The 27,527-nt window shown below is 51.2% G+C and overlaps 7 protein-coding genes across 7 annotated transcripts; 4 read left to right on the forward strand and 3 right to left on the reverse strand.

The window, feature by feature from the left end:
• Positions 1 to 358: 358 nt before the first annotated feature.
• Positions 359 to 2,640, forward strand: VE01_02721 (uncharacterized protein; the record flags this gene model as incomplete). The annotated part of the gene is made up of 4 exons (XM_018272226.2): positions 359 to 868; positions 930 to 999; positions 1,063 to 1,283; positions 1,331 to 2,640. Exons 1-4 carry the CDS (start codon positions 796 to 798, stop codon positions 2,638 to 2,640), a joined length of 1,674 nt encoding a protein of 557 aa, XP_018132978.1. The 5' UTR covers positions 359 to 795.
• Positions 2,641 to 3,652: 1,012 nt separating this feature from the next.
• On the reverse strand, positions 3,653 to 7,044 carry VE01_02722 (uncharacterized protein; the record flags this gene model as incomplete). Its single annotated transcript, XM_018272227.2, has 1 exon — positions 3,653 to 7,044. The coding sequence occupies exon 1, from the start codon at positions 6,341 to 6,343 to the stop codon at positions 3,653 to 3,655; it is 2,691 nt and encodes an 896-aa protein (XP_018132975.1). The 5' UTR covers positions 6,344 to 7,044.
• A 4,345-nt stretch (positions 7,045 to 11,389) lies between these two features.
• Positions 11,390 to 13,514, forward strand: VE01_02723 (uncharacterized protein). The gene has a single exon (XM_018272228.2). The coding sequence runs from the start codon at positions 11,985 to 11,987 to the stop codon at positions 13,389 to 13,391; it is 1,407 nt and encodes a 468-aa protein (XP_018132976.1). The 5' UTR covers positions 11,390 to 11,984; the 3' UTR covers positions 13,392 to 13,514.
• A 772-nt stretch (positions 13,515 to 14,286) lies between these two features.
• On the reverse strand, positions 14,287 to 18,370 carry VE01_02724 (uncharacterized protein). Its single transcript, XM_018272229.2, has 7 exons — positions 17,833 to 18,370; positions 17,559 to 17,784; positions 17,434 to 17,493; positions 17,095 to 17,385; positions 16,811 to 17,039; positions 16,568 to 16,730; positions 14,287 to 16,516 (listed from the first exon to the last, which is right to left on the reverse strand). The coding sequence occupies exons 1-7, from the start codon at positions 18,183 to 18,185 to the stop codon at positions 14,326 to 14,328; spliced, it is 3,513 nt and encodes a 1,170-aa protein (XP_018132973.1). The 5' UTR covers positions 18,186 to 18,370; the 3' UTR covers positions 14,287 to 14,325.
• A 236-nt stretch (positions 18,371 to 18,606) lies between these two features.
• VE01_02725 (uncharacterized protein) lies at positions 18,607 to 21,079 on the reverse strand. The gene is made up of 7 exons (XM_018272230.2): positions 20,557 to 21,079; positions 20,294 to 20,497; positions 20,105 to 20,241; positions 19,951 to 20,057; positions 19,340 to 19,902; positions 19,092 to 19,278; positions 18,607 to 19,033 (listed from the first exon to the last, which is right to left on the reverse strand). Exons 1-7 carry the CDS (start codon positions 20,686 to 20,688, stop codon positions 18,840 to 18,842), a joined length of 1,524 nt encoding a protein of 507 aa, XP_018132974.1. The 5' UTR covers positions 20,689 to 21,079; the 3' UTR covers positions 18,607 to 18,839.
• A 716-nt stretch (positions 21,080 to 21,795) lies between these two features.
• Positions 21,796 to 23,802, forward strand: VE01_02726 (uncharacterized protein). The gene is made up of 6 exons (XM_018272231.2): positions 21,796 to 22,088; positions 22,153 to 22,340; positions 22,402 to 22,523; positions 22,583 to 22,891; positions 22,943 to 23,504; positions 23,559 to 23,802. The coding sequence occupies exons 1-6, from the start codon at positions 21,854 to 21,856 to the stop codon at positions 23,685 to 23,687; spliced, it is 1,545 nt and encodes a 514-aa protein (XP_018132971.1). The 5' UTR covers positions 21,796 to 21,853; the 3' UTR covers positions 23,688 to 23,802.
• Positions 23,803 to 24,842: 1,040 nt separating this feature from the next.
• On the forward strand, positions 24,843 to 26,520 carry VE01_02727 (uncharacterized protein). Its single transcript, XM_018272232.2, has 6 exons — positions 24,843 to 25,183; positions 25,236 to 25,255; positions 25,326 to 25,362; positions 25,413 to 25,489; positions 25,538 to 25,914; positions 25,977 to 26,520. The coding sequence occupies exons 1-6, from the start codon at positions 25,048 to 25,050 to the stop codon at positions 26,434 to 26,436; spliced, it is 1,107 nt and encodes a 368-aa protein (XP_018132972.1). The 5' UTR covers positions 24,843 to 25,047; the 3' UTR covers positions 26,437 to 26,520.
• The last annotated feature ends 1,007 nt before the right edge of the window (positions 26,521 to 27,527 follow it).

Raw genomic sequence — 27,527 nt, forward strand, 5'->3', positions numbered from 1 at the left:
ATTTCCAATTATTCCTGTATGAAGCTATTTATTTATGTCTTGTTGGTGATAAAGATTAATTATTTATATAACCAAAATTCATAAGGATAGTCCGAAATAAGACATTCAGGGCTCAGAGACACTCATGATCCCCGCAAGAGCTTATATCGACTACAAATAATAAAACATACCCTAACTTTACATAGAAATCACATTCAGAGATCAATTCATAATCCTCAATCTCAATATAAATTCGTTTCCAGCAAGTGAATGAAAACAGCCATTGAATCACGTGCCTGGCGGCTCAATTGAGACTACGCTTGCCACATACCGCACTAGCGCGATTACGTCCTCCTGTCCACGATCAAGTACAGCGTCATCTTGCACCGCCCGACAGATTGACCTGAATCGCGAACCCTGTGGCCAACCAACATTTTCCTACACCGCAAAACCCCGAACCCTTTCCCTCGTTATAACCAACCCTCCCTGGAGCTCTTCTTGTGCGGATCCTAAACAGCCTCATATTATTGTTTCCATCAACTGAACCGGATAAAACCGCTCGATTGATACTCGGTGTGGCAAAGACCCTGCACCACGTCACCTCCGTCGGCGGCGCAATTAGATCTGCCAAGGTCCCGCGCTCCAGCCACCCTCACTCGTAACGACATCATCGCCGCCGAGTCCTATCACTACCCCTCCGAATAAGCGCCATCGCTGCTACTAGATTGGGCCTGCTAGCCTGCGGACGAGTGCGAGAATACCGAGTTCCTCCTCCTATACCATCTCACTGGTTGCACGACCACACCCGCCGCAACCATGTCGAAGGTAATGCGAAGCGTGAAGAATGTCACCAAGGGCTACTCATCAGTGCAGGTGAAGGTTCGCAATGGTGAGATATACTCTTTGCGCACGGTTAAACCGGCCAGCAATGGACTGACCGATTGAAATAGCTACGAGCAACGATCCATGGGGCCCGACAGGGACGGAGATGCAGGAAATCTCCCAGATGACATACAACTCGTATGGTCCCCTCGATTCGAGCAAAATGCGGCGTCGCAAATAACAGCTGCTGATATGACGCAGATCAACCGAGTTCTACGAGATCATGTACATGATAGATAAGCGTCTCAACGACAAAGGGAAGAACTGGCGCCACGTCCTCAAGGCCTTGAAGGTCCTGGATTACTGTCTGCACGAGGGATCCGAGATGGTTGTAACATGGGCACGCAAAAACGTCTTCATCATCAAGACCCTCCGCGAGTTCCAGCACATCGACGACGACGGCCGCGACGTCGGGCAAAATGGTATGTTCCCCGCATTTAGCCAAGATATCTAAGCTAACCATCCACAGTCCGTGTATCCGCAAAAGAGCTCACCTCCCTCATCCTCGACGAAGAGCGTCTCCGCGCCGAGCGCAGCGATCGCAAATCCTGGAAGTCCCGCGTAACCGGCATCGAAGAGTATGGGTCCTCCGAGACCTCCCCGCCCCCCCGCCACGAGCGCCCCCACCGCGCCCAGCGCGCCGACGAAGAAGACGCCGAGTACAAGCTCGCGATCGAAGCATCAAAGCACCAAGAGGAAGAGGACCGCAAGAAGCGTCAAAGCCGGCAGGGCGAGCCTGACGACGACGACCTCGCCAAGGCCATCAAGCTGAGCAAGGAGGAAGAGGACCTACGACTCAAGGAACTCGAGGACGCCAACGCGCAGAGCCTATTCGACGATGACCCCGTGCAGATGCAGGGTAACCAACCCCAATTCACCGGCTATAACCAAGGCTACCAGCAGCAAGGCGCCGTCGACTGGTCCGGAAACCCCATCGACATGTCCCAGGGCCAACAGCCCAACTACCTCAACGCCTACGCGACTGGCTACCCCCAAGCCGCCCCGCAGCAGACGGGCTACCAAACCGGCTACCAAAACGGCTTCCCCAGCTTCGAGCAATACGTGCAGCAGCAGACCGCGCAGACCTCCCCCTTCCCATCGTCCCAGAACTACAACCCCTACGCCCAGCAACCCCAGCAACAGCAGCAGCAAGCTGAACCCATCGTCCCGGCAAACACCAACAACCCCTGGGCCACAAGCGCCCAAACCGCAGTCCAAGCCCAAGCCCCCGCGCCCACAGGCTCAAACAACCCCTTCGCGACCTCCCGCCCGGCACCAGCGCAGACATCCTCCCAACCAACCCTCTCCACTTTACAGGAGCAAAAAACCCTATCTTCTTTCAACAACCAGTCGCAATTCTCCCAACCCTCCTCCTTCACCCCACCCCCCCAGCAACAACAACAGCACCTCCAACCCCAACTCCAGCAGCCCCAAAAATCCCAATCCCCCTACGAAGCCCGCCTCGCCTCCCTCCTCGAAAGCGGCGACGGCATGGACACCTTCGGCAACACGGGCAACCTCCGCATCCCCGCGCAGCACACCGCACCCGGCACATTCGTCAATTCCGCCGGTGCGGGCCTGCCGGGTTTGAATGCACAGCAGACGGGGGTGAATCCGTTTATCCAGGGTCAGTTTACGGGGATGCCGCAGGCGCAGTATGGTGGGCAGCAGGGGTATGGGGGAGGGGGACAGCAGGGAATGCAGCATGCGCAGACGGGGGCGGGGAATCCGTTTGGGAGGCAGCAGGGGGCGGGAGGGGGGAATTTGATTGATTTTTAGGGAGGTGGTGAGAGGTGGAAGAGGGATGTGAGGGAGGGAAGGGGGAAAGGGGGGAGGTGAGGGGTTTTTTTTGTGTATTTATTTTGTCTTGCGAGCGGATGAAAATTCGACGGAGGTGCGCTGTGTTTAGACTGGATGGAGATTGCTTACTTCGTATGATGTGGTGGATGGAGGATGCGGTGATGTAGGGGCGATGGGTGGGTGCGTGGTTAGGTTAGCGGTAGATGATGGGAAGGTGAATTGAAATCGAGATGAGAAATTAAACAATGAGTGTCTGTGCTGAGGGTTGTCTATCTATATCCCCTTCTTGCCTCCTCTCCGTGTCTGGGGGGGGGGTTGCACTTGTGGTTTTTGGACAGCCTGTCCCTCCCCGCTACTCACTCATTCTCAACTCACCACTTATTTATTCAACATCTCATCACCCCAAGAGAGACACACAGCAGTAGTAGATCTAAACCCCATCATATTAAACATCCTATAATACAGTACGTACACCCCCATATAAACAACTATATACCACCCAAAACTATTAGTAAATACCAGATATATAATACACTTTATCATCATCACCCTCCCTCCCTCCAAATATGTCCCCCTTTCCGTAAAAGACCATCTAAACATCAAAAAGAAAAAACGCGCAACCAACAACGCAAAAACAAACAAACACAAGAGCTAATAGACAAGAAACAGATAACAAATAATAAGCAAGAATCCAAAATGATCCTCCCCCCCACCGCGCTCTTCAGCCCCGTAGCCACCCACCGAACAAAGGAAAGATAGTAATATGTACTGTAACGTTGGGGTATTCATCACCCCCCTTTTGAACTTCTCCCCCCCTCCCACCCGCAAAAACAGAAACACAACCAAAGTACAAGAACAAGAAAGACAAAAAAGAAATACATCAGTGTCAGTCAGTTAGTTATTCGATACACCCTCCCTTGGCCGTGACGTTGCGAGGTTGTGAGGTTGCGAGGTACTTGGCTGGTTGGTTGGTTGGTTGGCGATTAAACCCCTACCACCCAAACCCCTCCCCCCCAACACTCCCAACAGCACTCAACCTCACCCCCGCCCTCCCCTTCACCGCACCCACAAAACTCTGCATCTCTCTCTCTCTCTCCCTCTCGCGTTCCCTCTCCCTCTCCCTAACCCTCCTCTCATCCCCACCCCCCCCAAACCGTTCCCTCTCACTCCTCTCGCTATGCACACTTCGGGCGCTGCGGACGGATTTATCCCCCCCATTCGTGACAGGTCCACCATTATTATTGTTATCAAGGCAGAACACCACGCTCTCACCACTCACAGCAGAGGTGTTGCTCATGCCACTCCTCACGCTCGCCCTGGGCATGAGTCCTGCCCCACTGTCTCCCCCTCCATTCTGACTCCTATTCCCACTCACGTCCCCTCTTCCGCCACCTCCACCGCTGCCGATAGTAACAACATTAGCAGTCCCCATATCCAACACCCCCTCCGCGAGGATCTCATCACGCATCCTCGCCCTCTTCTTGCGCAGCGCAGACAGAAGCGCCTGTTCCTGCGGCGTAACAGCCATTAGATTCGCCGCCGCCACCGACGACGACGAGGAAGGGATAGATGGGACGGCGTAAGAGGGGACAGGTGAGCGAGATGAAGTGGGTGTTGAAGTCGCGCTGCCTATAGGAAAGTGCGAGTTATGTCCATTCGCATACCCATTCCCGTTGCTGGCATAACCATTCGAATAACCATTAGAATACCCATTCCCATACCCGTTAGCCCCCCCACTCCCCTGCCTCCCATGCCCCCACCCCAGGCCCCCCTCCTCCACCGGACTAGGCAGCCCCTCCGCCGGCGGCCTGCTCCTCGGCGCCGTACTCCTCAGCGTACTCGCCGTGCGCGAACTATTCACACTCCTCATCGTACTCGCCTTACTCGCCGAGCTCGCATGTCTCCTCATGCCCTGCGGGACACCCGGTAGTGCACCCCCCGGTGGACCACCCGGCGGTGGCGGGATGGCGGTGGTAGGCGGCGAGGAGGCGGAGGATCGCCAGGGTCCGGAGAGGTGGAGGGAGATGGGTGAGGGGATGGTGAGGAAGTCGCTGTGGTGCGGGCTTGGTGTGTTTTGGGAAGGGTGGGAGGTTGAGCTTGCGGGGCGGGGGAAGGCGTCGAGGTTGCGGAGGGGTTTTGGTTTCTGTCGTGTCTTGGAGGAGGAGGATTGTTTTTTCGATGAGGTGGTGCTACTACTACTCTTATGCGTCGCACCACCATTCGTCCGAGCGTTGTGCTTACCCCCTCTCCTAGCACCATTACCCATAACGTCGCTCTCGGAGGTATCTTTGTCATCTCCCCTCTCGTCGTCATCCGAGGACGAGGACTCGGAGAGGGAGAGGATGCTGTTTTGCTGGAGGTTGGAGTTCGAAAACACACTCCGCCGCGACGTCCCAGTCGTCTTACTCGAATCGCTCACCCGGCTCGTAGCATCCCAATTCTGGCCCCCACCGCCCCCGCTAGCACCGAGGTGATCGCGCGCTCTCCACGCCGAGTGCGCCGACGGCGGCGGTGCGGTTTCTCTATCGTGCCCGTTTCTCGGACGGAGATCAGGATAGGAAACTCCATTGGGCGCCTCATGTCTCGGTCTTGGCGCCGCAATAACCGGTACCTTCGCCGCCGCCGCCGCAGCGGCGCGGGGTTCAGGCACAGGAGCAGGAGCGCGATCCGCGTAGACGCGCTGCTCGTAGTGATCCCATAGATCATCCGTGGCGTGGTGATCGTTCTGGAACTGGACTGTTTTCTCATCCCTCAATCGATCGACGGGGGGTGAAGCAACAGACGACTTCTGGCGCACGATAGGCGGGTTCTTGCTCAGTTTCCGGGCGTAGGTGGGGTCGGTGGAGGAGGAGATTCCGGAGCCGACGGAGGGGGCGCGGGAGGTGGAGGAGGGAGGGCGGAGGGATTGTGCGTCTTTTGATTTCTTGTGGAAGAGGCGTGTGAGGTCTAGGCGGGAGGTTTTCTTCTTGGGTGGTTGTGGGGAGGAGGGGAAGTAGCTGTCCCTGTCTTGGTTGTAGTTGGTGTCGTCGATGTCGCCGTCGTCTTCGGCGATGGAGTCGATGCCATGCGGACTGAGTGGGCTGTGGGGCATATTGGAGACGACGGGTTGGTATCCCTTGCGGAGAGCGAGGTCGCGCGCCGACGAGGCCGAGGTCTGCTGTGAGACAGCTAGGGGCGTAGATCCGCGGTCGTAGTAAGACCGCAATGTGGAATTCGACCTCTCCGACCTGATATCGGGTAGGTCACTCGCCATATCCTCTCCTCCACCTCCATAATCCCCTCTCATCACCGCCCCGCGGCCCAACAGCGTCGACGACGCCTTGCCGTTCAATCGTATCGGCGGCACCCCGCCTCCTCTCTCGGAGGCACTATATGCGTCGTCTTCGGTCGTCGACTCGGCTATCTCAATGCTCATCCGGCTTGGACTCGTGGCCGCTCGACTGCGCGAGGAGGAGGGTGTGTAGGAACGCCATGCTCCGTCGTCGTCGCGGCTGGGGGAGTCGATGTTGAGGTTATCTGTGCCGAGGAGACGCTGTGCTTTCGAGAGGGGTTGTTGCTGTCGCTGCTGCGGCCGTGAATTGCTGCTCGAGGAACTCGTAGGTATAGATTCTGTTTTCGCAGGAGGGAGGACCGAGGCGCGGCGCCCTGGGACGGGGAAGAAGAATTTGGAGGTCCTGCCCATAGCCGCGGATGGGGTGGGGGGGGAACGGCGGCAGCGGCGGTGGTGGTGGTGGTGGTTGCGATGGTGATGATTGTGATTGCGGCGGTGAGGTTTCTTTGGGATTTCTTTCTCTTTCTTGAGAGAGGGTGAGGGTGAGACGTGAGGTTTGAAGTTTCCCAGACCGATCGGCCAAGGAGGTGGAGCGCGGAAGGCTAGGCGCGAAGGGATCTAGCGTGAGGCTGTTGATGGGAGCGAGCGAGCGAGCCGTTTGTATGGTATGTACTTCGTATACGTAGTCGGATAGTGCGCGGGCCAGGTTCAGGAACGGTCAGGAACGGTGGCGGAGGCGGGTGACGGAGGTGGAGGCGGGTGAGGAGGGTGTTTCGGAGGTTGGTCGAGATCGGTGCATGCTATGCGTGGTGGGAGGGATGGGGGGGAGGTGGTGGTGGAGTTGAGGATGGTCGAGAAGGTTGGGATTTGGAGGGAAGTGGTGATCGTGGTGGTGATCGTGGAGAAGGTACATGGGGATGGAAGGACATGACAGCCGGAAGAGGAAGAAGATGTGAGGATGGGGATGGGGATAGGATGGGGGGATTTGCTGTAGATTAGTATAGTAAGAGTAGTATTGTAGAGGAGAATATACGGCAGTAGAGTTGTGCAGGTTCTATCCAGTGGTATAGAGAACACTGGAGTCATGGTATAGTTCAGTTATACAAGAACAGTATTATCGAGTATAGTCGCTATACTGACTTACTCGCTATACTGGACTACACTCTCCCATACAATGTTCCCATACAAATGTTCCCATACAAATGTTCCCATACAGTCCTCCGAGATCTGCGTATAGTGGCATGGTTAGAAGTTAGAAGCGGTACTTCGGCGATACACTCTCCACCCACGAGTCTGCACTCCAAAACACCTTGAAACACCCCCAACCAGCGGTGAACACTCAGGCCCAGCACTTGTACCTCCCTCGTACCCCTCCTGCAAGCCCTGAGCCCTGCATCAGCATCTGCAAATTTGGGGGAACAGGGGTCCAATTCATGCGCATGTATTTACTCCTCGCTATTACAAAGGTACAGGCAAATTGTATGTCTGTTATATGTAAATGCGAGGTACCTTATTTCTAGGATTGCAGTAGGATTGGCGTCGATCGTCGGGCAGATCCCTCCTCTGTTGTCTCTTATCACGGGCTGAGGATGACGGAGGTGTGAGTGACTAGGCTGCATGGGGGATGGCGGGGTAGAGTTCAGCGTCTGTGTGGATAGTCCTTTTCGCTGGTGGTGTCTTCTTTCGTGTGGTAGTGGGTAGACTCATCCAACTAATCTGGCCTAAACACCGCTCTAAGAGAAGTTAATAAGCTCTACCGCTCTTACCACGTACTCGTAGTAAACTTGTTCAACTTCGGTAACCTATCATCTCTCCTAAACAGAGGGTAAACAACAGGTAAGCAATTAGGAGATCGTCGGCCTCCTTTCCGGTAATATGAGGTATTGAAGAGAATTTAGAAATTAGCATACGTACGGCTGGGAACCGACTACTAACACTGGGATGGGACCGGCTGCTGGCAAATTCTGCTGTGTGAGCCGAGGAGGAGGGAATAGATGCGAACAACACGTTGCCTCTGCGTCGTGCTTCATGTTCTTTCTTTCCCGTGCCGCCTCGTTTCTTCTCCGTGCTTCATTTCTTTACATCCTTACTGCTGCATGCATGCACTGCTCATGCAGCACCCATACACGTACATACGCACATGCATACATACACACACATACATATATAGCCATACTACTACACCACGATCATACACACAACTCCAGACCAAGACTCTCTGTAGTATATCTAGTATATGCACCCTCTCTAGTATATGCACAAGATCCTCTCCTACAAAAAAATCTACTCCGTAATTCCATGCACGCCCACGGCGACTACCAGTAGTCTGCAGTACTTTCCCACTCTCTATCCACCACCACCGTACTCCTCACCCACCCCATCAAAACTTCCTCCTCACCAGCCCCTGTCACCCCCCACCCCGGAACATCCCTCCCCCGACCAAACACCTGCAACCTGCAAACCCCTTTGTTCTAGCGTCTCCCGTACCTGACACTAAGCCTCTTCCTCCCACCGGTCCCTTACCCATTTAAGTAAGTAAAGTGCACTAAAACATCCCCCCCTACCTTCCTTCCCTTTCCCATGTCCTGCATACTGTACAAAAAAACCACCCGCCGTCGCAAATCTCACCTCAGCAGTACTAGGATCGCGATTTTCAAAACATGCGGCGTTCGTGGCGTCATGTCTGCATAGAAGAACTGAGTCAAGATGCGGATGGGAATACAGTAGGGTAGGCAAGCGCGGTCTCACGTGCTCCACCAACCGCGGACCCCCGAGGCACGCAGCATGGACGTTGAGGGGGGAGAGGAGCATGTGGATGGGGCTCGGGTCTCACTATGGAGTGAGTATACTGGATGGACTGTATACTATGCCCCCGCGAAGATGGGTGCTCCGAGACAGGATATTCTATAGTGTCTTCGAATTATCAATACCAAGGACCGTTGCTCCGTCACTAACCTCCCCCACAGCTGCCTCTCACTAATGGGGATCCCACCACGCCTCCTTTTCCTCTTCTCCATATACCCCACAACCTCAACGACCAGACTACTGTAGAATGCCAATATTGAAGCCCAACTCCTCATAAACACACCACGTCAGAATACTATACCCACCAGCAAACGGAGATTAAACCCACTCCCCGTCCCCCTGTACGCACTGTCCGCCCCCCTGCCCCGGCGCCCATGCTACGCTGAGAAGTGACTGCCGAACCAGGCCGGAGATGAGTGGGCGTGCGTTTCGTTCGTTGCTTAGGTGATGGGGGCGAGGATGAGCTGAGGATCTGGGGGTTGGGTTTGAGGCGGCAGGGGGATCGGCGGAGATGACGGCGTGATGGACGATGGGGATGATGGTTGGTGGTGATCTGGGAAGAGGGACGATGGGGGAATGGAGATGGTGATCGGAGATGGAGGAGAGGATTTGTCATATCCCTCTCCGACGACGCGGTGGGTATAAGTCATACCTAACTGATTACTTGGGATATATCCCTTCTATTCTTCCATCCTCATTCTCCCCCCTTATTTGGGTTGGGTCTTACATACGATGCATACCCCCTTTTCTGCGTGAGCTATACCTTCGTCATTTATCAAAACCCCCCGTGCTTCCACCGCTGTTTCGCCCACCTCTTGCGTTTACATAAGAGAGAGGAAAGGTGAGAGGATCAGGAAATGTCTTTTTTGGCACCACACACTCTCGTGAGGTTGCTTGTGCCGCTCCCAAAGCGCTGGGTTGAGACGCGGATGGCGCTTCGGGTTGTGGTGTAATGGCTAGCACTCGGCGTTTTCTGTTCAGAGCATTTCCACGTATTGCTTTACCACTTTTGTTATTTCAAAGGTCCATCTTCTATTTAATCATCAGATCTGCCTATTTACCTAATCCGATCGGTCACTTCTGAAGTGCCAGGCGATGAAGGTTCTCATATAATGCTCGATATCGTATGATGTGGCTGTGCTGTGCTGTGGCTGTGCTTGGGGGGTACTCGCATTATACGACGATTGATAGCATGGCTATACTACCAGACTAGAGCTTCTTCCTGTTCTAGTATGGGCTTATGACTCTGCGCTTGTGAGTATAGCAAGGTTGAGTTGGTGCACAAACTGTATAACTTGTCGATCGTAGAAGCTTAAAACTGATCTGAATGGTCTTTTATATTCTCACGCAAACTACTTTATATTTTCATTCTTATTATATGTATTTAAAGGCATCAATCACTTCACGTTACTTTCAAACACTAAACGGTCGAAAATTATCTACATAATCTCGATCCCGACAGAGATGGGAGACCAGTCCTTCAAAGGCTTCGACTGGGCTAAGTTGCGTACGGGGGATTATGGTATCGAGGCTCGTTTCACCTACGATCCCTACCTCGAAGCCGCCAAGCAGCTCTTCAAATCCCTCGGCCTAACAGACGGAGAGATAACCATGATCCTCCTAGAAACCTAACAAGAATACAGCCGGGTCTACGAAGTATTCTTGCCCAAGAAAGGTGAAGGTTTCATACTAATGGTAAACCTACCACTCGACCCTCGATTTAAGACGCTCAGCGAAGTAGCTACCATCGAATGGGTAAATGAGAATACGAATATCCCCGTGCTGAAATTCATACACTATGATACATCCAACGCCAATCCAATCGGCCTCAAATACATCTTCACCACCAAACTCCCCGGAAACCACTGTACGAGGTAGAGTAAAAAAACCATCTCCTTCCCCCGCCAAAACCACCCTCGTCACGCAAATGGCTTCATTCCCATCCCGCCTCTATAAATAAATCCCAGTTCCGCGGCATCGGCAGTATTCAACCCGCATCGACCCCAAATATCGGCCCGATTATAGCTAGAGACTTTTTTTTCTGGCACGAGAATATTCATTTAGATGTCCCCCCCCCCGCGGCCCTTTTCCTTCGGCCCGAGACCGAGCGGCTCGGAGCTATCTTGGCGATTTAAAGATAGTTGTCGCCCACGCAACGATGAGTTTAGAATTGACGAGGCGCGGGGGAGTTTGGGGATTATTGAGAGAGGGTGAGGCCGATGGTGGAAAAAATATTACCGGTTACTAACAATAGCCATCAAGCTGAACCGGCGATGCTGGTTCATGGGGATCTGGATTTCTTCATCGACGACAGCGGCGCGCTTAAGGGGGTTATTGACTCGTGGTGCGTCGAGGCCGTGCAGGTGTGGAGAGCTTGCTTGCTGCTACCCCCGATTCCTCAACTCATGGCGGGATAGTAAACCCAAGCGGGAGAGTTACGGGACTGACGCTGATGATTATGGTGGCAGTGGTGATCCTAATGAGCCGAATACGCTTTACTGGGATCATTTGGAGGAGTGTGAGTGTCATCTTCTGCGAACTGTTTTTCTGGAGGAGATGAAGAGGTTGGAAGGGGGTAGTGGGTGGAGGGTTTTAAGAAGGGGGAGGGGGTGAGGAGGGGCTTGGTGTTTGCGGTGCAGTGCTGTGATGATGATTAGAAACTAAATGGGAGGGAGATATGGGAGTGGATTGAGAAAATTGAGGCTGAGAAGCCTTGGGAGGGGAAATGAGAGGGGGTGAATGGTTGAGTTGTTGAAGGCATGGGGGTGCTTGGATTGTGTTTCCGCATGTTGTTTTTATTGCTTTACCCTTTTCTATGTCCCATTTCTTTTTGATAGCTAGATCTACCCAAACGCTCCATCAGCCTGGTCGCTTGTGAAGCGCCTAGTTTCTTGCGAAGCGCTTGGTTTCATGTGGATGTAGCGCCTGGCGTGACCCAGAGCGGCCAGGCGGTTCGGGGTACTTCAGCGATGCTCGCGCTTGCCGGTGTATATGTGGCTATGGTATTGTGTGACTGTGGCAAGAAGCGTTATTATATCATCTGTTGGACTTATAAGTATGAGTCCGACTATGCTACGGACTCCTATATATACCTACGCTCCATTATACGACTTCAATATGACTCGTCACTTATCAGTTTCCTCAAGGTTACGTTTGTGCACGGACTTCGCCCATCGACGATCTCAAACCTTAAACCACCCCCACCACCACTCCATCATTATCCTCACCAACCCCCACACTCTCCTCAATGGCCAAAGCAGATTTCCATGGTCTCTCATGGACCTCCACAATCTGGAGCCTCGAACCCACCTGGACCCTCGAACCCTCCCCCGCCGCCATCGCCGAACTAATCAAATCCCTCGGCATCACCGATGCCACCATCTCATTCCTCGCCCAAGGCGGCTTTAATAAAGTCTACACCGTCGCCTCACCGGCCAATGAAGACTTGATCCTCCGCATCGCTCTACCGGTTGACCCGAGATTTAAAACTCGCAGCGAGGTCGCGACTATGGAATGGATGCGGTATAACACTACCATCCCGGTCCCGAGGGTCCTCCGGTACGGGGAGTCGCGCGCGAATATCGTGGGGTTCGAATGGATCCTCATGACTAAGCTACCTGGAAAGCACCTTGGCGATGTATGGAACACGATCTCCTATGCTGCTAAAGAAGCGCTGGTTAGGAGGATCGCGGGGATTTGGGCGGAGCTGTTTAGGCGGCCGATGAGGGGGGTGGGTAATATCTATTCAGTGTCGCCGAAAAAGGAGGAACCGGCGAAGGTAGGCAGGATTGTGTCGATGCAGTTTTTCTGGGGGAATCGTATCTATCAGGATGTGTCAAGGGGACCGTTCGAGTCGAGTCGGGAGTGGATGCTAGCGAGGTTGGGACTGTGTGAGAATGAGTGCCATGCTACGCTGGAGAGGTTTGAGGGTGTGGAAAGGAATGGAGCGGATGGCGGTGATGAGGGGGGGGGTGGGGTGAATAGTGATGATAACAATGGTAGGGATGATAAAGGTGGTAGGGATGATGAGGGTGATGAGGGTGATGAGAACGACGAGGACGACGATGATGATAAGGAGGAGGCGGAGAGGACACTGGACATTGTTATGAGGTTGAAGCCGCTTGTAGATCGAATATTCCCAGAGGGCCAGTCGGGAGAGGAGAAGACGGTGTTCTCCCACCATGACCTTTCAAATCATAACGTCCTTGTCGACGACGACGGCGCTCTTACCGGCCTGCTAGACTGGGAGTGCGTCTCCGCCGTGCCACTTTGGAAAGCCTGCGACTTCCCGAGTTTTTTGGGAGGCAGACCGCGAGAGGTGAAGCCTGATCAGACGGCATATGATCTGAATGATGAGGAGAGTGCTGATGACTACTGGAGATATTTGAAGGAATATGAGATCACGAACCTGCGGCGGGTTTTCCTCGATGAGATGGCGATACTGGAGCCGGAGTGGATGCAGATTTTCAAGGCGAGTCAAGTGCATCGGGATCTTGAAACTGCGGTGCTAGACTGCGATAGCGAATTGTCCGCGAGAAATATCCGTTACTGGAGTGATAACGTCATGGCCGAGAAGAGCAACATGCTGACTTTGGAGGATAGAAGATATGGATGCTATGGACCTGACGATTCTAAGGACGACATTATATTATAGTAGATAGTGGCATATGATAAGCACCATCATCTTTTGGGTTGGTATATGGAGACATGTACAGTGCAATAGCTCGCAAGATACCATTTCTTCGTGGTAAAGCATGAGATGAACGACTACAACGACTGTAATATAAGTACATTCATATGAATTGCCACAACCAAAATATGAAACGCCTCTGTATAGAAAGTTATGGAATAACGACAACCTTTCCAATGCTGAGCTGAACCCACACCCGTAAAATAGAGGCCGCGTAACGATGAAATTCAAAACAAGCTTCATATTCAAGGTGCGGGGTTGACGTGATAATCGACATAATTAAACATTTGTAGCTTACTGTTTCCATTTCTAGCCAGAAATTCTCGCACCTGAATAGGGCTTGCTCCCCATCCGTATAATTCGGCCGCTTCTTTTCTTTTAGACTATCTGGGAACTTTACTGTTGCCTTGTCCCTCATTTTTCTTCCCATTTTGAAAAGGGCGTTTAATTGGTATATCAGTGTGGAAAATATTGAGTGGTTGGAACTGAGAGGATATGAAAGATTTGGAGGAAGAGAGTAATTGCTGGAAGGTTCTCTGTTTTCTTTTCGAATTGAAGATACCTTCCTTTCGTTATGCATCAACTTGACAGAATAATGGTTATATTTGGAGCGATTTTTGATCTTGCTCTCTAAATAATCATAATCCCTTCCCCCAATAATTGCACACGTCGCCAGCTCTTCCTGCATTTTTAAAACTGCGTCACTACATTCCTCACACTGCGCTATCCGGTCTTGCTATGTATGCATATGCTGGATATAATGGGTTGACCATAAACCAACTGATACCTGTATTGTGTGCCTTGAAAAACATTGAATGACTACTGAATTAAAGATTATGCAGCAAGAACCACCCAATTGGGGGCAAGGAGGAAATCATTGGTACCATTAACTCCCTATCTATATATTCTCCATCCGCCACTTATTCAAATTCTTAAGGGCATTTTCCGTGTGGGGATGATGACGGCCAAGGACCCGTTCTCGCAGTTGAAAGCAAGTCTCTATTAGTGAAATAGCTTCCTCAATGCGGCCTTGGAGTTTTAGCGTGGTCGCAAGGATCTGCATGGTTGCTATCGTGTCTGGGTTTTCACGCCCAAATAATCTTTCCATCGCATCTATTGATCGCTTTGCCATGTCTTCCGCCTCCTTTAGCCGCCTCTGAGACAACAACAAGGCTGCTAGGTTAGTCATGCAAACAAGTGTGTTTGGGTGGTCCTCTCCAACAACCTTCATATATCCTTCTAGAGCTCGCCGCTGCATTACTTCTGCTTCTTCATACTTGTTCAGCTGATCTAACACCAATCCAAGCTGGCCAATGCTAATAAGCGTGCTTAGATCATCTTCCCCCAAAATCCTCATCTTTGCTTCTAGAGCTTGCCGCTGAATTGCTTCCGCCTCTTCATACTTGCCCTGCAGCTCAAACAATAACCCAAGCTGGGCAATGCTAATAAGCGTGTATGGGTGCTCTTCTCCAACGACCTTCTTATATCCCTCTACAACTCGCCGCTGCATCGCTTCCGCCTTTTCGAACTTGCCCTGCAACCTGTATACCAACCCAAGGGCGGTGACGCTCATGAGAGTCTCTATGTGCTCTTCTCCAACCACCTTCTCCAACCCTTTTACAGATCGCTGGTGCATCGCTTCTGCCTCTTCGTATTTCCCCTGCCTCTCTAACGCTAAGCCAAGAAGCCTGACACTAGTAAGCGTCGCTGTGTGCTCTTCTCCAATAGCCTTAATATATCCTTCTAGAGCTTGCCGCTGCGTTGCTTCCGCCTCTTTGTACTTACCCTGCTCCTCTAACACTGACCCAAGCAGGCTGAGACTAGAAATCGTCTCTATGTGTTCTTCTCCAAGCACCCTCCCCCTTTCAATTATTGCAGTCCGCACAAGAGGCTCCGCTGCTGCGCACTCTTTTGCGTTGTAAAGATACCATGCCATGCTATCTGCAACCAATGCTCGATCTAGTGTTGCCTCTATATCTTCTAGAATGTGGCCGAACACTTTTCGCGCATGCGGAAGAACAGCTCGACAAGCTGCCCATGTCTCGTAGCTCCCATCTGGGAAGGAAGCAGCCATGACCCGTAGTGACGCCTTCTGCCACCTGCCCAACTGCATCTGCTCTTCTAGCCACTTCCTCGTCGCCAGCTGAACTAAGTCGTGCATCTCAAACAGATGCTCCCCGACTTGCTGCTTTAGTTGCTTCACGCTCTGGACTTTAATCAGAGAGAAGCTTGTTAACGGTGCGACTGCATCCTCAAACTGAAGCCTGCTTTTGCCATCGTACAGAATAGACTGCGGAATCCCCTGCCTGTCAAACATGGCCATGAGCGAAAGTAGCTCCGCAGATTCAGGCCTCATCTTCTGGATCTGTTCGAACGAAATCTGCCAGGTGGTGACGACCGCACTAGAGATGCTGCCGTCTCGCCGCATGTCCCTTGATTCTTGGCTGCTTAGGAGGTGTGCTTGGTTCTCCTCACTCTCACGGAAGAGCTCAAGGTAAGTCGAGACTGTGATTGTTTGCGCTCGCACTGCAATATACGCCGCTGCGTGAGTGATAGCAAGGGGGATGTATTCTAGTATCTGTATGAGTGTTTTTGCATCGTCTTCAAAGGCCTTGCTGACCGAGACTCTGGTCTTCAGCAGCATTAGCGCCTCTTCCTCCGGCATTGGCTCTACATGAAACACATTGTCCCTTATTCCCACGAGATTCATTGCTGCAGCTAGGTCTCGTGAGGTGACCAGTACCCATCCGTTCGAAGACTGCGGAAGGAAGCTTGCTAAGGGCGCCGCCACGTCTGTTGCTTGCGCGGCGCTGCCTGAGACTTCGCTAGTGGAATGGAAAACCTGGTCGTCGTCGGCGTTGTCAAGTATTATAAGCCAGCGGCCGTTCCGCTCGTCGCTGAGCCAGTTATACACAAGGCGAAGAATATCAGCATTCGGATCGTCCCGGCCGGGCAGCTCAATCTTGGCGGCAATATTTGTATAAGCCTGCTTAAATCGGCCGGCGTTGCTCGCATGTACCCAGAACACCCAGGTCTGGGGTGCTGACTCTCTCACTCTGTATGCATATTCAATAGCAATCTGAGACTTCCTAACCAAAACATTAACCTGAGCTACCCGATAAGAACATCGACATGCTTACCCTACGCCGCCTAGACCAACGAGAGCTACTCGACTGTGATCCTGTGACGCGGCCTCCTTGAATTTCTCACTTATTTTCACTAGAATATCCTCTCGGCCGACGAATGCGCTATCTCTTTGGAATGGAACCATTATGGAAGGCTTAAGTTTGTTTTGTGATCGCACTGTACCCAAGCTAGCATTAGTTCTGCGCAAACACAGCGACAGCACATAAGGCCAATCCAAAGAATGGAATCCCACATACAGAACCGCGCTGCAACCACGCTGGTGGCATCCTGCTCAAACTGTCTAAGCTTATCCCGCGCGCTACTATAGCCTAGGTCGCTCTTATTATTAAATTTCACCATAATTGAGTGATCGGCATCTAGAGGGATCTTGTCCTCCGTTGAGTCTGGCAGCTGGAGAAGAGCTGAATCGGCATCTACGACCGTAACAAAGTCGCCGGTCCTTCTCCAGCAACTGCTTTCACTATCCTGTTACACACAATTAGCAGTCTGCTACTGTGATTTTAACTCTTAAGAGCCATACAAACTCGAGCTGTCTTGTCTGGCCCATCTCAAAGAAACTTACGACCTTTCGGTCTCGGATGAGATTTCTGAAAGACATTAGCTGAAAAGCTAAAAGGTCAGATTTACTTTTGATCTGCTCAAGTAGAGCACCCCGCGGATGATTATCCTGTCCTGCCACTATCTTCTGAATATCGTCTACTACTAGGCCCTTATGTGGGATTCCAAACAGAAGCATGCCGTATGTGGCTCTATATAGAGATGCTATTGTTGGATGGTCGTCTTCGTCTGCCTGGACAGCTTTAATAAGGCACTTTGATACTAGTTAGATTTATATATATATATTATAGCGGTTACTTACGTGAGCGAGGATAATGCCACCAAAACTATGCGCGATAAAGAACAGAGGCCGCTTTCTTAGCTAGTAGGGTAAACCCGTTAGCCTGATGTCACCGTTCTGGAGCTGCATTCTGTAATGGCTCTTACTTCCTCTGTATTCCTTATCTTCTTGAGCTCCTCCAGCAACCCTTGGCCGTAGTCCATGATTGTGTCGACCCTATGCGTTAACAACTTCGAGTTGTAGCCGTAGATCATCGTGCGGCAGCATGGCATGTCCTTGCACAGGAAGTCGCGCAGCCACATGCGCCCAAGGTTTCCTTTGCCCCTCCATGAGCCATATGCGTGCCCATCGAGGCCCGTGATAGCGATTATGCTGTACGGTAGGTCAGACATATATTACTAAGTGATAAATATTACCCACTCTGCGGTAACCGTTGAGTCTGGCTTTGGCATATAGAGTTGGGTGAACCCAAAGAAGTGTCGATCGAAATCGATATCCGTGTCGCCCATCTCGACCTGCCAGTCGTCTAGCGGGTTAGCCGTCAGCTCGGACAGGAATTCGGGCACTCCGCCGTGGAACTCGACTAGCGCGACTTTCTTCTCATTGTCATAGCAGGAGGGCAAAATAGTTGCATTAAAGGTCAGCTTCGATTCTTCGCCCTCCGCTAGATTGTCGTCGATGGCAGCCTTCAAGGCTTCCTTAAGCTCGTCGTCAGGCTGCGAGGCTGGGAGACCGGTGACACGGAAAACAACGCCCTTCTTTTTGGCGGCCATCTCGACTCAGAGGCTCGTCACCGAGCTCAGCATTTGCTACGGTTATGAGCGACAGGAGAGTAATAGATGGGCGGAGGATGGGTTCCACTCGAACAACGAGCAAGTGAGGGGCTACGGCATCTTCACACAAGGCTGAGCGCCAAGCCACTCTATCGATGGGACTTCGGCCCGCGCCGCTGAGGATTGGTAGCCTAAGATGTTGAGGGGCCAAAATGCTTCTTGGGATATGGGACCTCTGGGTATGCTATATATATGTTCTATATTGTGCCGCGTGAAACTATTCAATCTATTGCGCTAGAGTGAGAGGGCGACAATTAATGGGATAGAAGTGCTGAGTAAAATGCCCCAACGTCCAAGCTTGGACTTTGCGCATGGTTGTCGCATATATTCTCCATAAACGAGGCAATATCATCCAATCAATCATGAAAGTAAAGAGACAAGTTTATTATTAAAAGCTAACTTCAACTATAAGTTGGAGAAAAGTTACATTACGTTGACCAGATTCAACTGCAAGTTCCAATCCTACAGACAACCTAGCTCCCTGTCTAGATCACGTCGCCGCCTAGCATTATCGGACGATAGCACGCTTGGTATTTATTAAAGTTATGCGGCACTTTTGAGCGCCCTAATTTTCAAACAACCCTAATAACGACTCTAGATTGAACCCTTCTCAGTGCCTGGAACACTGTTGGCGTCTTCCGCCTTCGTGGTAGTCTCGAGGTCACCCGTGACTGGGCGGTTGTGCGCAAGAGTCTGAGCCAAGTCGGTATCTTTGAGGCTATCCGAAATGAAAAGAAGATCGATCTGCTCGAGGGAGTGACCGCGGGTCTCAGGGCAGCAGAAATAAACTGTGGTAAGGAGTTAGCGCCCTATTCAAAAACCTCCAGAACGGAGGTTGAGACTTACCATATGGAATGGCAATGACGTTGAAAACCAAAAACCAGATCCAGGTCCTCCACCCAACACTTGTGTCGGCGATGGCAATCGGACCGGCGTACACGGTCAAGAAGGCGGCGATCCACTGGCAGGATACACTCAGAGAGAAGCCGATGTGGCGGTATCTGAGCGGCATAATCTCGGTAGAATACACGTACTATCAGCGAAGTTAGTTCATTTCTTTCATGGTGAGACGGAGAATTATTTAAGGGACTTACGGTGACGGGACCCCATGTAGGACCGAACACAGCAATCCAGCCAAACAGCATGGCAGCTGCAGCAGCTCCGACCTGGCTGCTGGAGGGCTGGGAGAGTAGAACTGTGAAGACGAGCATGAAGATTGACTGGCCGATGGCACCGCCGATGAGCCAGGTCCTGCGTCCTAGCTTCTCCATGTAGTATGAACCGATGTAGTTCGTGGTAGCTAAGACGGTGGTTGCGGCAGCGGCAAGTCCAGAGGCCGTCAATGGGCTGAGTCCAATGTACACCTGGAAGATGGTCGAGGTGTAGTAGAAGATCATATCAATACCCATCAGGTATGCGACACCGATCAAGATCATGCCGGTTCGGATACGGCGAGCAGTTTGCATAGCTGAAGTGTCCCAGAAGAAGTCCTTGATGCGTAGAGAATCGGACTCGGTCCTTTCCAGCTCGAGGGAGGCGTGGATGTCCTGTTTCGCTTCTTGGACGACGCCTTCGGTAATGGCCTTGTCATATAGGCGCTCAAGAACGACGTCGGCATCAGTGGTGCGATCCTTGGCATACAACCAACGTGGAGTGTCTGCGCCTGTTAGTTTTCAAGCCTGCATTATAAAAGAGTCGCTCTCACCAGGCATTGGGTAAATGACTGCAACAGTGGCAAAAGCCCACACTACTTGGAATGCGACTGGGAATCTCCAGACAGCTTGAGACGATGCGAAGACCATGCCGAAATCACTAATAAGGTTAGAAAGCGTCAAAATAAAGTAAGCTGGTAAACTTACACCCAGTACGCGAGAGCTGTGCCGAGACTGGCAGCTGCAATCATCATGTTGACACCCTGTCCGCGCTTGTTGACAGCGACGGCCATCTCGGCGACGTAGATGGGAATCATCGACGTTAGGAAACCATTGCCAACACCCTGGATTTAGATTAGCATAGTTTGTGGTTTAGTTAAGTCTGGGCCCACAAACAATTAGAGTTCTACCTGCAATCATCTGACCAGAGCTGTAGGAGGTAGCTGAAATGATTGTGCCCACGACCTGGACCAAACATCCGTAGATGATCCACTGTCTTCTCCCCAACTTCATCCCGAAGATGGAGATTATCATACAACCAAGCCATGATGCCAGCAAAAAGATGGACGTTATCATGGAAATGGTATTCGTGTCTGGAAACTATAATCGAGAGAAGTTAGCTGCCAATTGGGCAAAATACAGAACAAACGCGAACCTACGCCCATAGCACTCTGGAACTCGTTCGTCAACAACACACCACCTAAAACTCCGGCATCCCAACCAAACGTCACAAAGCCCAAGCTGCCTCCGATGAGGGCTCTCACGTACAGCGCATTGCCTTTGAGTACCATCTTCAAGTCTGTTGTTGTTTTTTTGGTCGATGCCCACACCGAGTGATAGGTGACAGAAAAGTAGGACCACGAAGATATACCCCGAAAACCGAAGCGTGCAGGAAAGACGACGGATCCGATGCTGACTAGATCCCGAGGGGCACCCGAAATCCAACAGAAGGAGATGAAACTGCACAAGGGTAGCGCTTCGTCGTATCTTACGGGATCAACCCTGGATCGATACACGTGCGAGACATTATTCCCGAGACACTGGGGAATGTACGTAACGACAGACGAATCAAGATAGAACCATCGATATTGGGTGGTGAACACATGTCTGGACCAGCGCAGCAATCTTTGCTATTCAAGGAGGTTGCACCGATGGCGGGCTGCCATTGACGCTGAAGAATTGGTGTAGCTCAAAAATATCCCTGCGCTCGGGACAGGGGTAGGACTCCCGCGGGCCCGGCCCTTGAATGAGGGGATCTAAGCGCACTAGCGCGCCACCTTAAGAACAGCCAATACCCACTCTAGGGACTACCAGAGCCAGATAGATCCCTGTTATAACAAAAGTTCCCATGCTAAAATGATAATTTTATACGCTACGTTCATGCACCACCTCCCACCTCCAAACATTGCAGGCCCAGAAATTGAGTATAATTCTGTACATACCCCATAACATAATACGAAATAAGGCGATCTCATTAGCTCTAGCGATACATTGATCCAACACCGCTCGGTCTGACTACACACTAAAGAGTCCGTACAGCGAGGCTTATGCACTGACAAGGCGGGGTTAAAATATAGTGGAGACACGGGCGACTACAACAACACACAACCAACAGTGATCCATACGAAGTGGAGTAGGAAAGGGTCCTGGCATTTTCCCAAAGAGGAATTCTAGTACAAGGCCTTCAATGTGGTCGGGATGTTTGTAAACTGCGGCGTTGCGAGTACGTAATTGGAAGATATGCAGTTGATCTCAAATTTTGCTACAGTTTCCGTGGCACCATGCACAGCACCACGCACGGAACCAAAATGGAGCCACACACACGTGGGGTAATTTTGCATTACTCAGCTGTCGAGCTATGCGCAGTGTCTTCTCTATGCAGTGCCTCAAAAGAGAGCTCAGCACAAATTGATTTGCATACGTACATGAGGCTCACGAGCTCGACGTGTTGCGAAGATGGCCAATATTTTGCTTGATTTGTACAGGAACGCCACCTTTGTCAACGTTAGTCTTGGTTTTGTCGCATACCTTATAGCGCGCGCGCTGTATCAGGTCGTGTATTACCGTTTTTTCCATCCTTTGTCGAAATTCCCCGGACCGTTTTGGGGCAGTGTGACGAGACTATGGATTGCCTATCACAACATCAAGGAGGACGAGCCGTACGTTGAACACGAGCTACACAAGAAATATGGTATGCGTCTATCTGTGACTTTCAGTGCGCATTGCAGGAAGGCTGATATGTCGTGCGACAATAGGACCTATCATTCGAATTACTCCCACCTTGCTGCTGGTCAGCTCTGCGCCCGCCCTGCCGACAATTTATCACAGACAAGCCGATAAGACAAAGCATTACATCAGTGGCAGTTTTGGAGAAACTGAATCCGTGTTCAACATGCAGAGCTGGAAGACGCATGCGAAGTTCAGAAAGTTAATTGCTGGCCCGGTATAATTTCCCCGCACTTTGTTTTTTGAGAAACGGCGGTCGCTGACGGAAAACCTCAAAGTATAGTTTCAGCAGCATCAAAAAGATGGAGCCGCTGATTGACATGAGAATTGAAGACTGGACTCACAAGCTGAATGACTTCGCGAAAACGGGCGAGAAATTCGATTTCTCTGCATGGGCGGTGTAGGCAGAATTGGCACCCCGCATTCCAAAATTACAGAGAGCTAATATTTTTTCTCTAGTTATATGGCGTACGACATTATCTCTGAGATTGGATTCGGAGCTCCTTTTGGTTTTATCGAGAGAGGAGAAGACGTTGGAGGCCTTATCAAAGGCTTCCACGATGGTCTCCCAGCCTTTGGGCTGATGTGCCGTTTGCATCCATTCACCTCCTGGATTAAGTCAACTTTCATGAACAAGTACCTGGTGGCAAGCCCAGAGCAGGAATCTGGTATCGGATCGTTGATGCGATTCCGTGACAAGCTTCTTAACCAGCGCGTGAAAGACATGGAAAAGGGAACCACGGGCGGGAGAATCGACCTTTTACAAACGTACGTTGCTCACACTCACAAGGGAAAATCATAAACTGACGTATGATGAAGTATGCTCGATGCGCGCGATGATGAAGGAAAACCCCTCAATGTCGAGTATGTTAAAGCAGAAGTTTTGCTTGTTCTCCTCGCCGGCGCAGACACCACTGGCACTGCCTTCCAAGCCATGATTCACTACATTACAGCAAACGAGGACGTCTACGAGAAACTGATGGACGAGCTTGATAATGCTACTCGGGCGGGACATCTATCAACCTACCCGCAGTATGCCGAGGTCCTTGAGCACTGCCCATACTACACTGCATGCGTCAAGGAAACCATGCGGCTGTGCCCGTCCGCGCCGAACATCTTCCCCCGAATGTCACCTAAGGGCGGCTACGAAATCGAAGGTCAATTCATTCCTGGGGAGGTCGAGGTTACGTGCAACCCCTGGCTGGTGCATCGGGATAACAAGATTTACGGAGAGGATGCAATGGAGTTCAAGCCGGAGCGATGGCTCGATGCGGAAAATGCAAAGGTGTTTGACAAGTACAGCATGGTGTTTGGGTACGGGCCCAGATCATGTCTGGGGAAGGATATTGCGCTCATGGAGCTTTACAAGGCACCGTTGCAGGTTTGTCTCTTTCTATTACCTGTTCTTTTGGAAGGATTCTGACCTTGTTAATAGTTCTTCCGCAAATTTCGACTAGAGTTGCAGCCGCAAGGAGGCAAGGGTGCACAGTTCGTCATCAAGGGCGGGGTTGGCTATTGGCAGGATATGTGGATGCAGATCTCAAAACGTGCTGCGCCGGTATAATATCGGGACATGTTCTAGAATTACGCACCGGGATGATGACTGCTTACGACCGCTACCCTTACATAAATTGCAAACAGCTTCAGAGTGTCGTGTTTTACGTCGTACTATAAGCATGTTGATAATATTAAGATATTTGCAATTAATGCTATTTGCTACTATATCATGATCATGGCGCTGAGTTGGTGCGGCATTCCGCCGGTAGCTCAAGTTAAAGCCCATTTAGTGTCGTGCTAACAAGCACTTGAGAATTAGACTAGGCGGGGCGGGCGAGCCGTCTCCGCGGATAGCGTAAGTTGTCGCTAAAAGGGGTGCTCTAATGGTCATTTTTGGGAGTGCCGAGGTTAAGCCTAGGGCCTTAGCTGCCCGGCCAAGGGGCTGTAGGCGCGGGATGGGTGGGTGCTGTACCGTGCGGTGCTCTTGGTATTGTCGAAAATAATATTGAAACGGCGTGCATTAACTAGAGAGCCTAGCATCAACCTGTCGCCTCGCTGGAGGAAAGATTTACAGGAGTTGCCAACGGTTATGGGGTGGTTCGTGACAATGTGTGGCGATAGTTGATGTAATAGTTGCACATGCGATAGACGAATCTTAACAGTCTCACTATAGACAGCGTGCCCCAGTTGTCATTGTCAATGTTGGTTGCTAGGGTGCGGAGTTAAACTGGGGGTCTTTTTGCATGCAACCCCCTTATAGACCCCCACATATTCTCCACCACTACTCCTCCAAGCGCCTCAAAATTGAATCTTCAGTGGAGCGGTTCACCCGATCTGCAGGCGCAGAAGACTGTGGCCAGTTTCACTTTGTGCTCGGGACCGGGCTCGGGAATGCCACTTGCGGGACTGCTAACACCCATGGAGGCGGGAACGGGCCTCTCGCGCAGCTCATTTCCGCCTTCACTTCGGATACCCACTCTTCTTACTCTTCATCGTAGCGGCGGCACTCTCATTCGGTAACAAGCCCCAGCGAGGCGGGCAAGACACTCTCCACCTTGTAGCCGTATCCCCTGGCCGCTTGATACGGATTCTATTCCGTACCCCCACCATGTTGTTTTCTGCATCGATGTTGTTGGAAGGAGTGTCACCTTCGCAGGGTGTCTGTCTGAAATATTGTGTCTCTGTTCCCATTTGGACAGCGATCTCCAGATACCGCTGGGAAGGAGACGAGGCCTGAGCATGAATTCGTCTGTTCTGATGTTTATATGCACTTCGGATTCTCCGTCGCGGATGTGAAAGCTCTTGGAATTGAGAAACCATATGAAATCGACGTTGGACTTTGATCTGAAAAGCACAACCGACATCCTCATCCCAGCCACCTCCAGTATATCAACAATATTTGCGGGTGAGCTCTTTCACCTGGCGTCATGGATATGGATTATGGCTCCCAGGGCCCGACAGCGACGGCAATCAGTATCGTCTTTGCTGTCTTGACGGCCTTAGTTATATCTGCGCGCTTGTTTTCGAGAATTTATATCGTGCGCAGTACCGGGCTCGACGACAGTAAGTTATGGCATCACAACTGATATTTCAAGACTGACGATTGCGCCTATAGTATTGATGGTTGTTGCTGCAGTAAGCCTATCCAGAATGGAATGCCATGGAGGATTGGCACAAACCATGAACTTTAGTTGACAGTACGCAGGCATTATCTTGGGCATTCATCGCCATGACAGTCTTAGGTTTGTGCCATAATGCGGCCCATATACAAGACACCACTGATATCTCATAGCCGTCAACCATGGCCTAGGATCCCACTTCGATGTTGTTCTGGCAATGGGGCCAGAGAACTTTTTAACCTACCTCAAGGTTTGCCCATCCATCCCCTCTTTTACTGAAGATAGCTCACCATCGTAGATTGTTTATTTCTCCTCTATCTTTTACAACGCTACGCTTTGCTTCATTAAGCTATCCGTACTTGCGCTGTACATGAGACTCGGCGACGAAACCCTTCGCCGTATGTCCATCGTTATGATGGGGGTCATCGCTTGCCAAGGACTCGCCTTCGTTCTGACCTGCATCTTCCAATGCAGCCCCGTGAGAGGCGCCTGGGAACCGTCGATGGTACCAGGGCCGAAATGTGTTAATATCAACGCCTTTTATCTTTCGAATGCGGCATTGAATATCGTTACCGACTTGATCACATATGCACTCCCGGTCCGCATGATATTGCACTTACAGACGCCAGTAAAACAGAAGATTGCTGTTGGTGTTATGTTTAGCTTGGGATTTTTGTATGTCTTCCTCCCGTCCACACCCCTTCCGACCTCGAGGACTTGCGACTAACTCCTCATAGCGCTTGTATCTCCTCCATTGTCCGTATGACTTTTGTTCCCTCTATGCTGGTATCCACAGATCCGACCTGGGCCATCGGACCGCCAATGTACTGGTCGGTCATCGAGACCAACATTGGCATTCTCGCCGCCTCGATACCCTCATTCAAACCCATCGCCAGACGCTATCTCCCACGTATCATTGGCGAGTACAGCTCCGGCGGCCGCAGCTACCCCGGCGCCTCATCCAGCCGAAACTTCGGCAAGATCTCAAACACAGGAGGAGAGTGGTCTGGGTCAATGCCGTTGAAGCCGGTGCACGCTAGGGACGGGGTCACCACTACTGTTATAACAAGCCGGGGAGATGATCTGGGAGGCATGTCGAAGACCAGCTCTGGCAGTGAGCAGAGTCTGGTGAGCAACAATGGGAGGATTACACAGTCGACGCAGATTTCACAGAAGGTTGAGAACTCGCGGCTGTGAGAGGAGAATGTATATACCCTGGAACCAAGGCGTTTGAGGTTAAACACGTAGCGGCTGGAGTGTATTGCCTGTACTAGATATGAATATATAAAATAAAAGCTTGCTATATAGTATACTAAAATACTACAACTTAAATACTCTACTCATGCCATCTCAATCTCTGAATGCAGTCTGCATGCATGAGGATTGATAGCTGGAATTTAAGCTGCCAGAATATACTACAAATAGGTTGATGCGGCTAATACAACTTAGACTTCCACAGGTCGCACACACTATTGATCGTAAGACTATATAACAGTTTCGTTCTGTTTCAGCTTTCACATATATCATGCTGCCTCGCTACATTGCCTTTACACGGTGCCTTTTGCGACGGTGCCTCTTTGCTAGGTTAACACTTCTTGACATTGGATAGTTCTAACTAAACATAGGGCTGTCGCATCAAGAAGGGACCATCACATAGTTGTAAGCAAGAGCAGTGTGTTCACCACCTCCCAAACTTCCCGATAGGTATTTATTCTTAGTGCGTGTGGGGGACAAGCGGGATAGGTTAAGGCTTTTACATACGCTACACAATAGCTACATCTATACAAGTATAATAAAATGCCTTTGGTATCAATAAACCTTCCTTTCCGTGTCCTCTGATCTCTCTAGTTTTCTGCTGTATGAACATTTTTCTCCGTCGCCCCTTTTTCTCGTCGCCACCCCCTTTCTCACAATTGCCCCCTTTCTCGCTGTCACGCGACTTTCTCTCCATCGCCACTCGTAAGAAAGTCAACGTGAGACTTTGACAGGTAACAATAATTATTCTGGGTCCGAAACACGCCCCTTTGATCCAACGCACGGGAGATTCGCAACTCCACCTGCGATGTTAGGGTCAGTTTGGTTACTGGGGCCCTGTGAGACACGGGCCGCTAGCTCAAATACACACATCAGCTGCATACGCCGCATAACCGAGCGATTGGCACCGTACCCCCGAAGAGTTAAACCAAATGCTCGGTTACGTTACGAAATATATTGGCTTTCAAGAATTGCTTTTGGGAGTTGTCAGGTAGATCAATGGTACGTGTTACGAGGTGCGGAATCAAGGGAGG

This window comes from Pseudogymnoascus verrucosus, assembly GCF_001662655.1.
Source record: "Pseudogymnoascus verrucosus strain UAMH 10579 unplaced genomic scaffold scaffold_8, whole genome shotgun sequence".
In the NCBI taxonomy this organism is placed as follows: domain Eukaryota; kingdom Fungi; phylum Ascomycota; class Leotiomycetes; order Thelebolales; family Thelebolaceae; genus Pseudogymnoascus; species Pseudogymnoascus verrucosus.

Bases quoted from the DNA above. Each gene is read 5' to 3' on its own strand.
- VE01_02723 (XM_018272228.2), top strand. From the start codon at position 11,985: ATGGCCAAAGCAGATTTCCATGGTCTCTCATGGACCTCCACAATCTGG.
- VE01_02724 (XM_018272229.2), bottom strand. From the start codon at position 18,185: ATGGCCGCCAAAAAGAAGGGCGTTGTTTTCCGTGTCACCGGTCTCCCA. The intron at 17,040-17,094 runs GTATGGCTCTTA...TGTGTGTAACAG, and splicing joins AGACAAGACAGCTCGAGTTT to GATAGTGAAAGCAGTTGCTG. The intron at 16,517-16,567 runs GTAAGCATGTCG...TGTTTTGGTTAG, and splicing joins GTTGGTCTAGGCGGCGTAGG to GAAGTCTCAGATTGCTATTG.
- VE01_02725 (XM_018272230.2), bottom strand. From the start codon at position 20,688: ATGGTACTCAAAGGCAATGCGCTGTACGTGAGAGCCCTCATCGGAGGC. The intron at 20,498-20,556 runs GTAGGTTCGCGT...TCTCGATTATAG, and splicing joins AGTTCCAGAGTGCTATGGGC to TTTCCAGACACGAATACCAT. The intron at 19,903-19,950 runs GTGAGAGCGACT...TAACAGGCGCAG, and splicing joins AGTCATTTACCCAATGCCTG to ACACTCCACGTTGGTTGTAT.
- VE01_02726 (XM_018272231.2), top strand. From the start codon at position 21,854: ATGGCCAATATTTTGCTTGATTTGTACAGGAACGCCACCTTTGTCAAC. The intron at 22,341-22,401 runs GTATAATTTCCC...AAAACCTCAAAG, and splicing joins GAAAGTTAATTGCTGGCCCG to TATAGTTTCAGCAGCATCAA. The intron at 23,505-23,558 runs GTTTGTCTCTTT...CCTTGTTAATAG, and splicing joins TTTACAAGGCACCGTTGCAG to TTCTTCCGCAAATTTCGACT.
- VE01_02727 (XM_018272232.2), top strand. From the start codon at position 25,048: ATGGATATGGATTATGGCTCCCAGGGCCCGACAGCGACGGCAATCAGT. The intron at 25,184-25,235 runs GTAAGTTATGGC...TTGCGCCTATAG, and splicing joins CAGTACCGGGCTCGACGACA to TATTGATGGTTGTTGCTGCA. The intron at 25,490-25,537 runs GTTTGCCCATCC...TCACCATCGTAG, and splicing joins ACTTTTTAACCTACCTCAAG to ATTGTTTATTTCTCCTCTAT.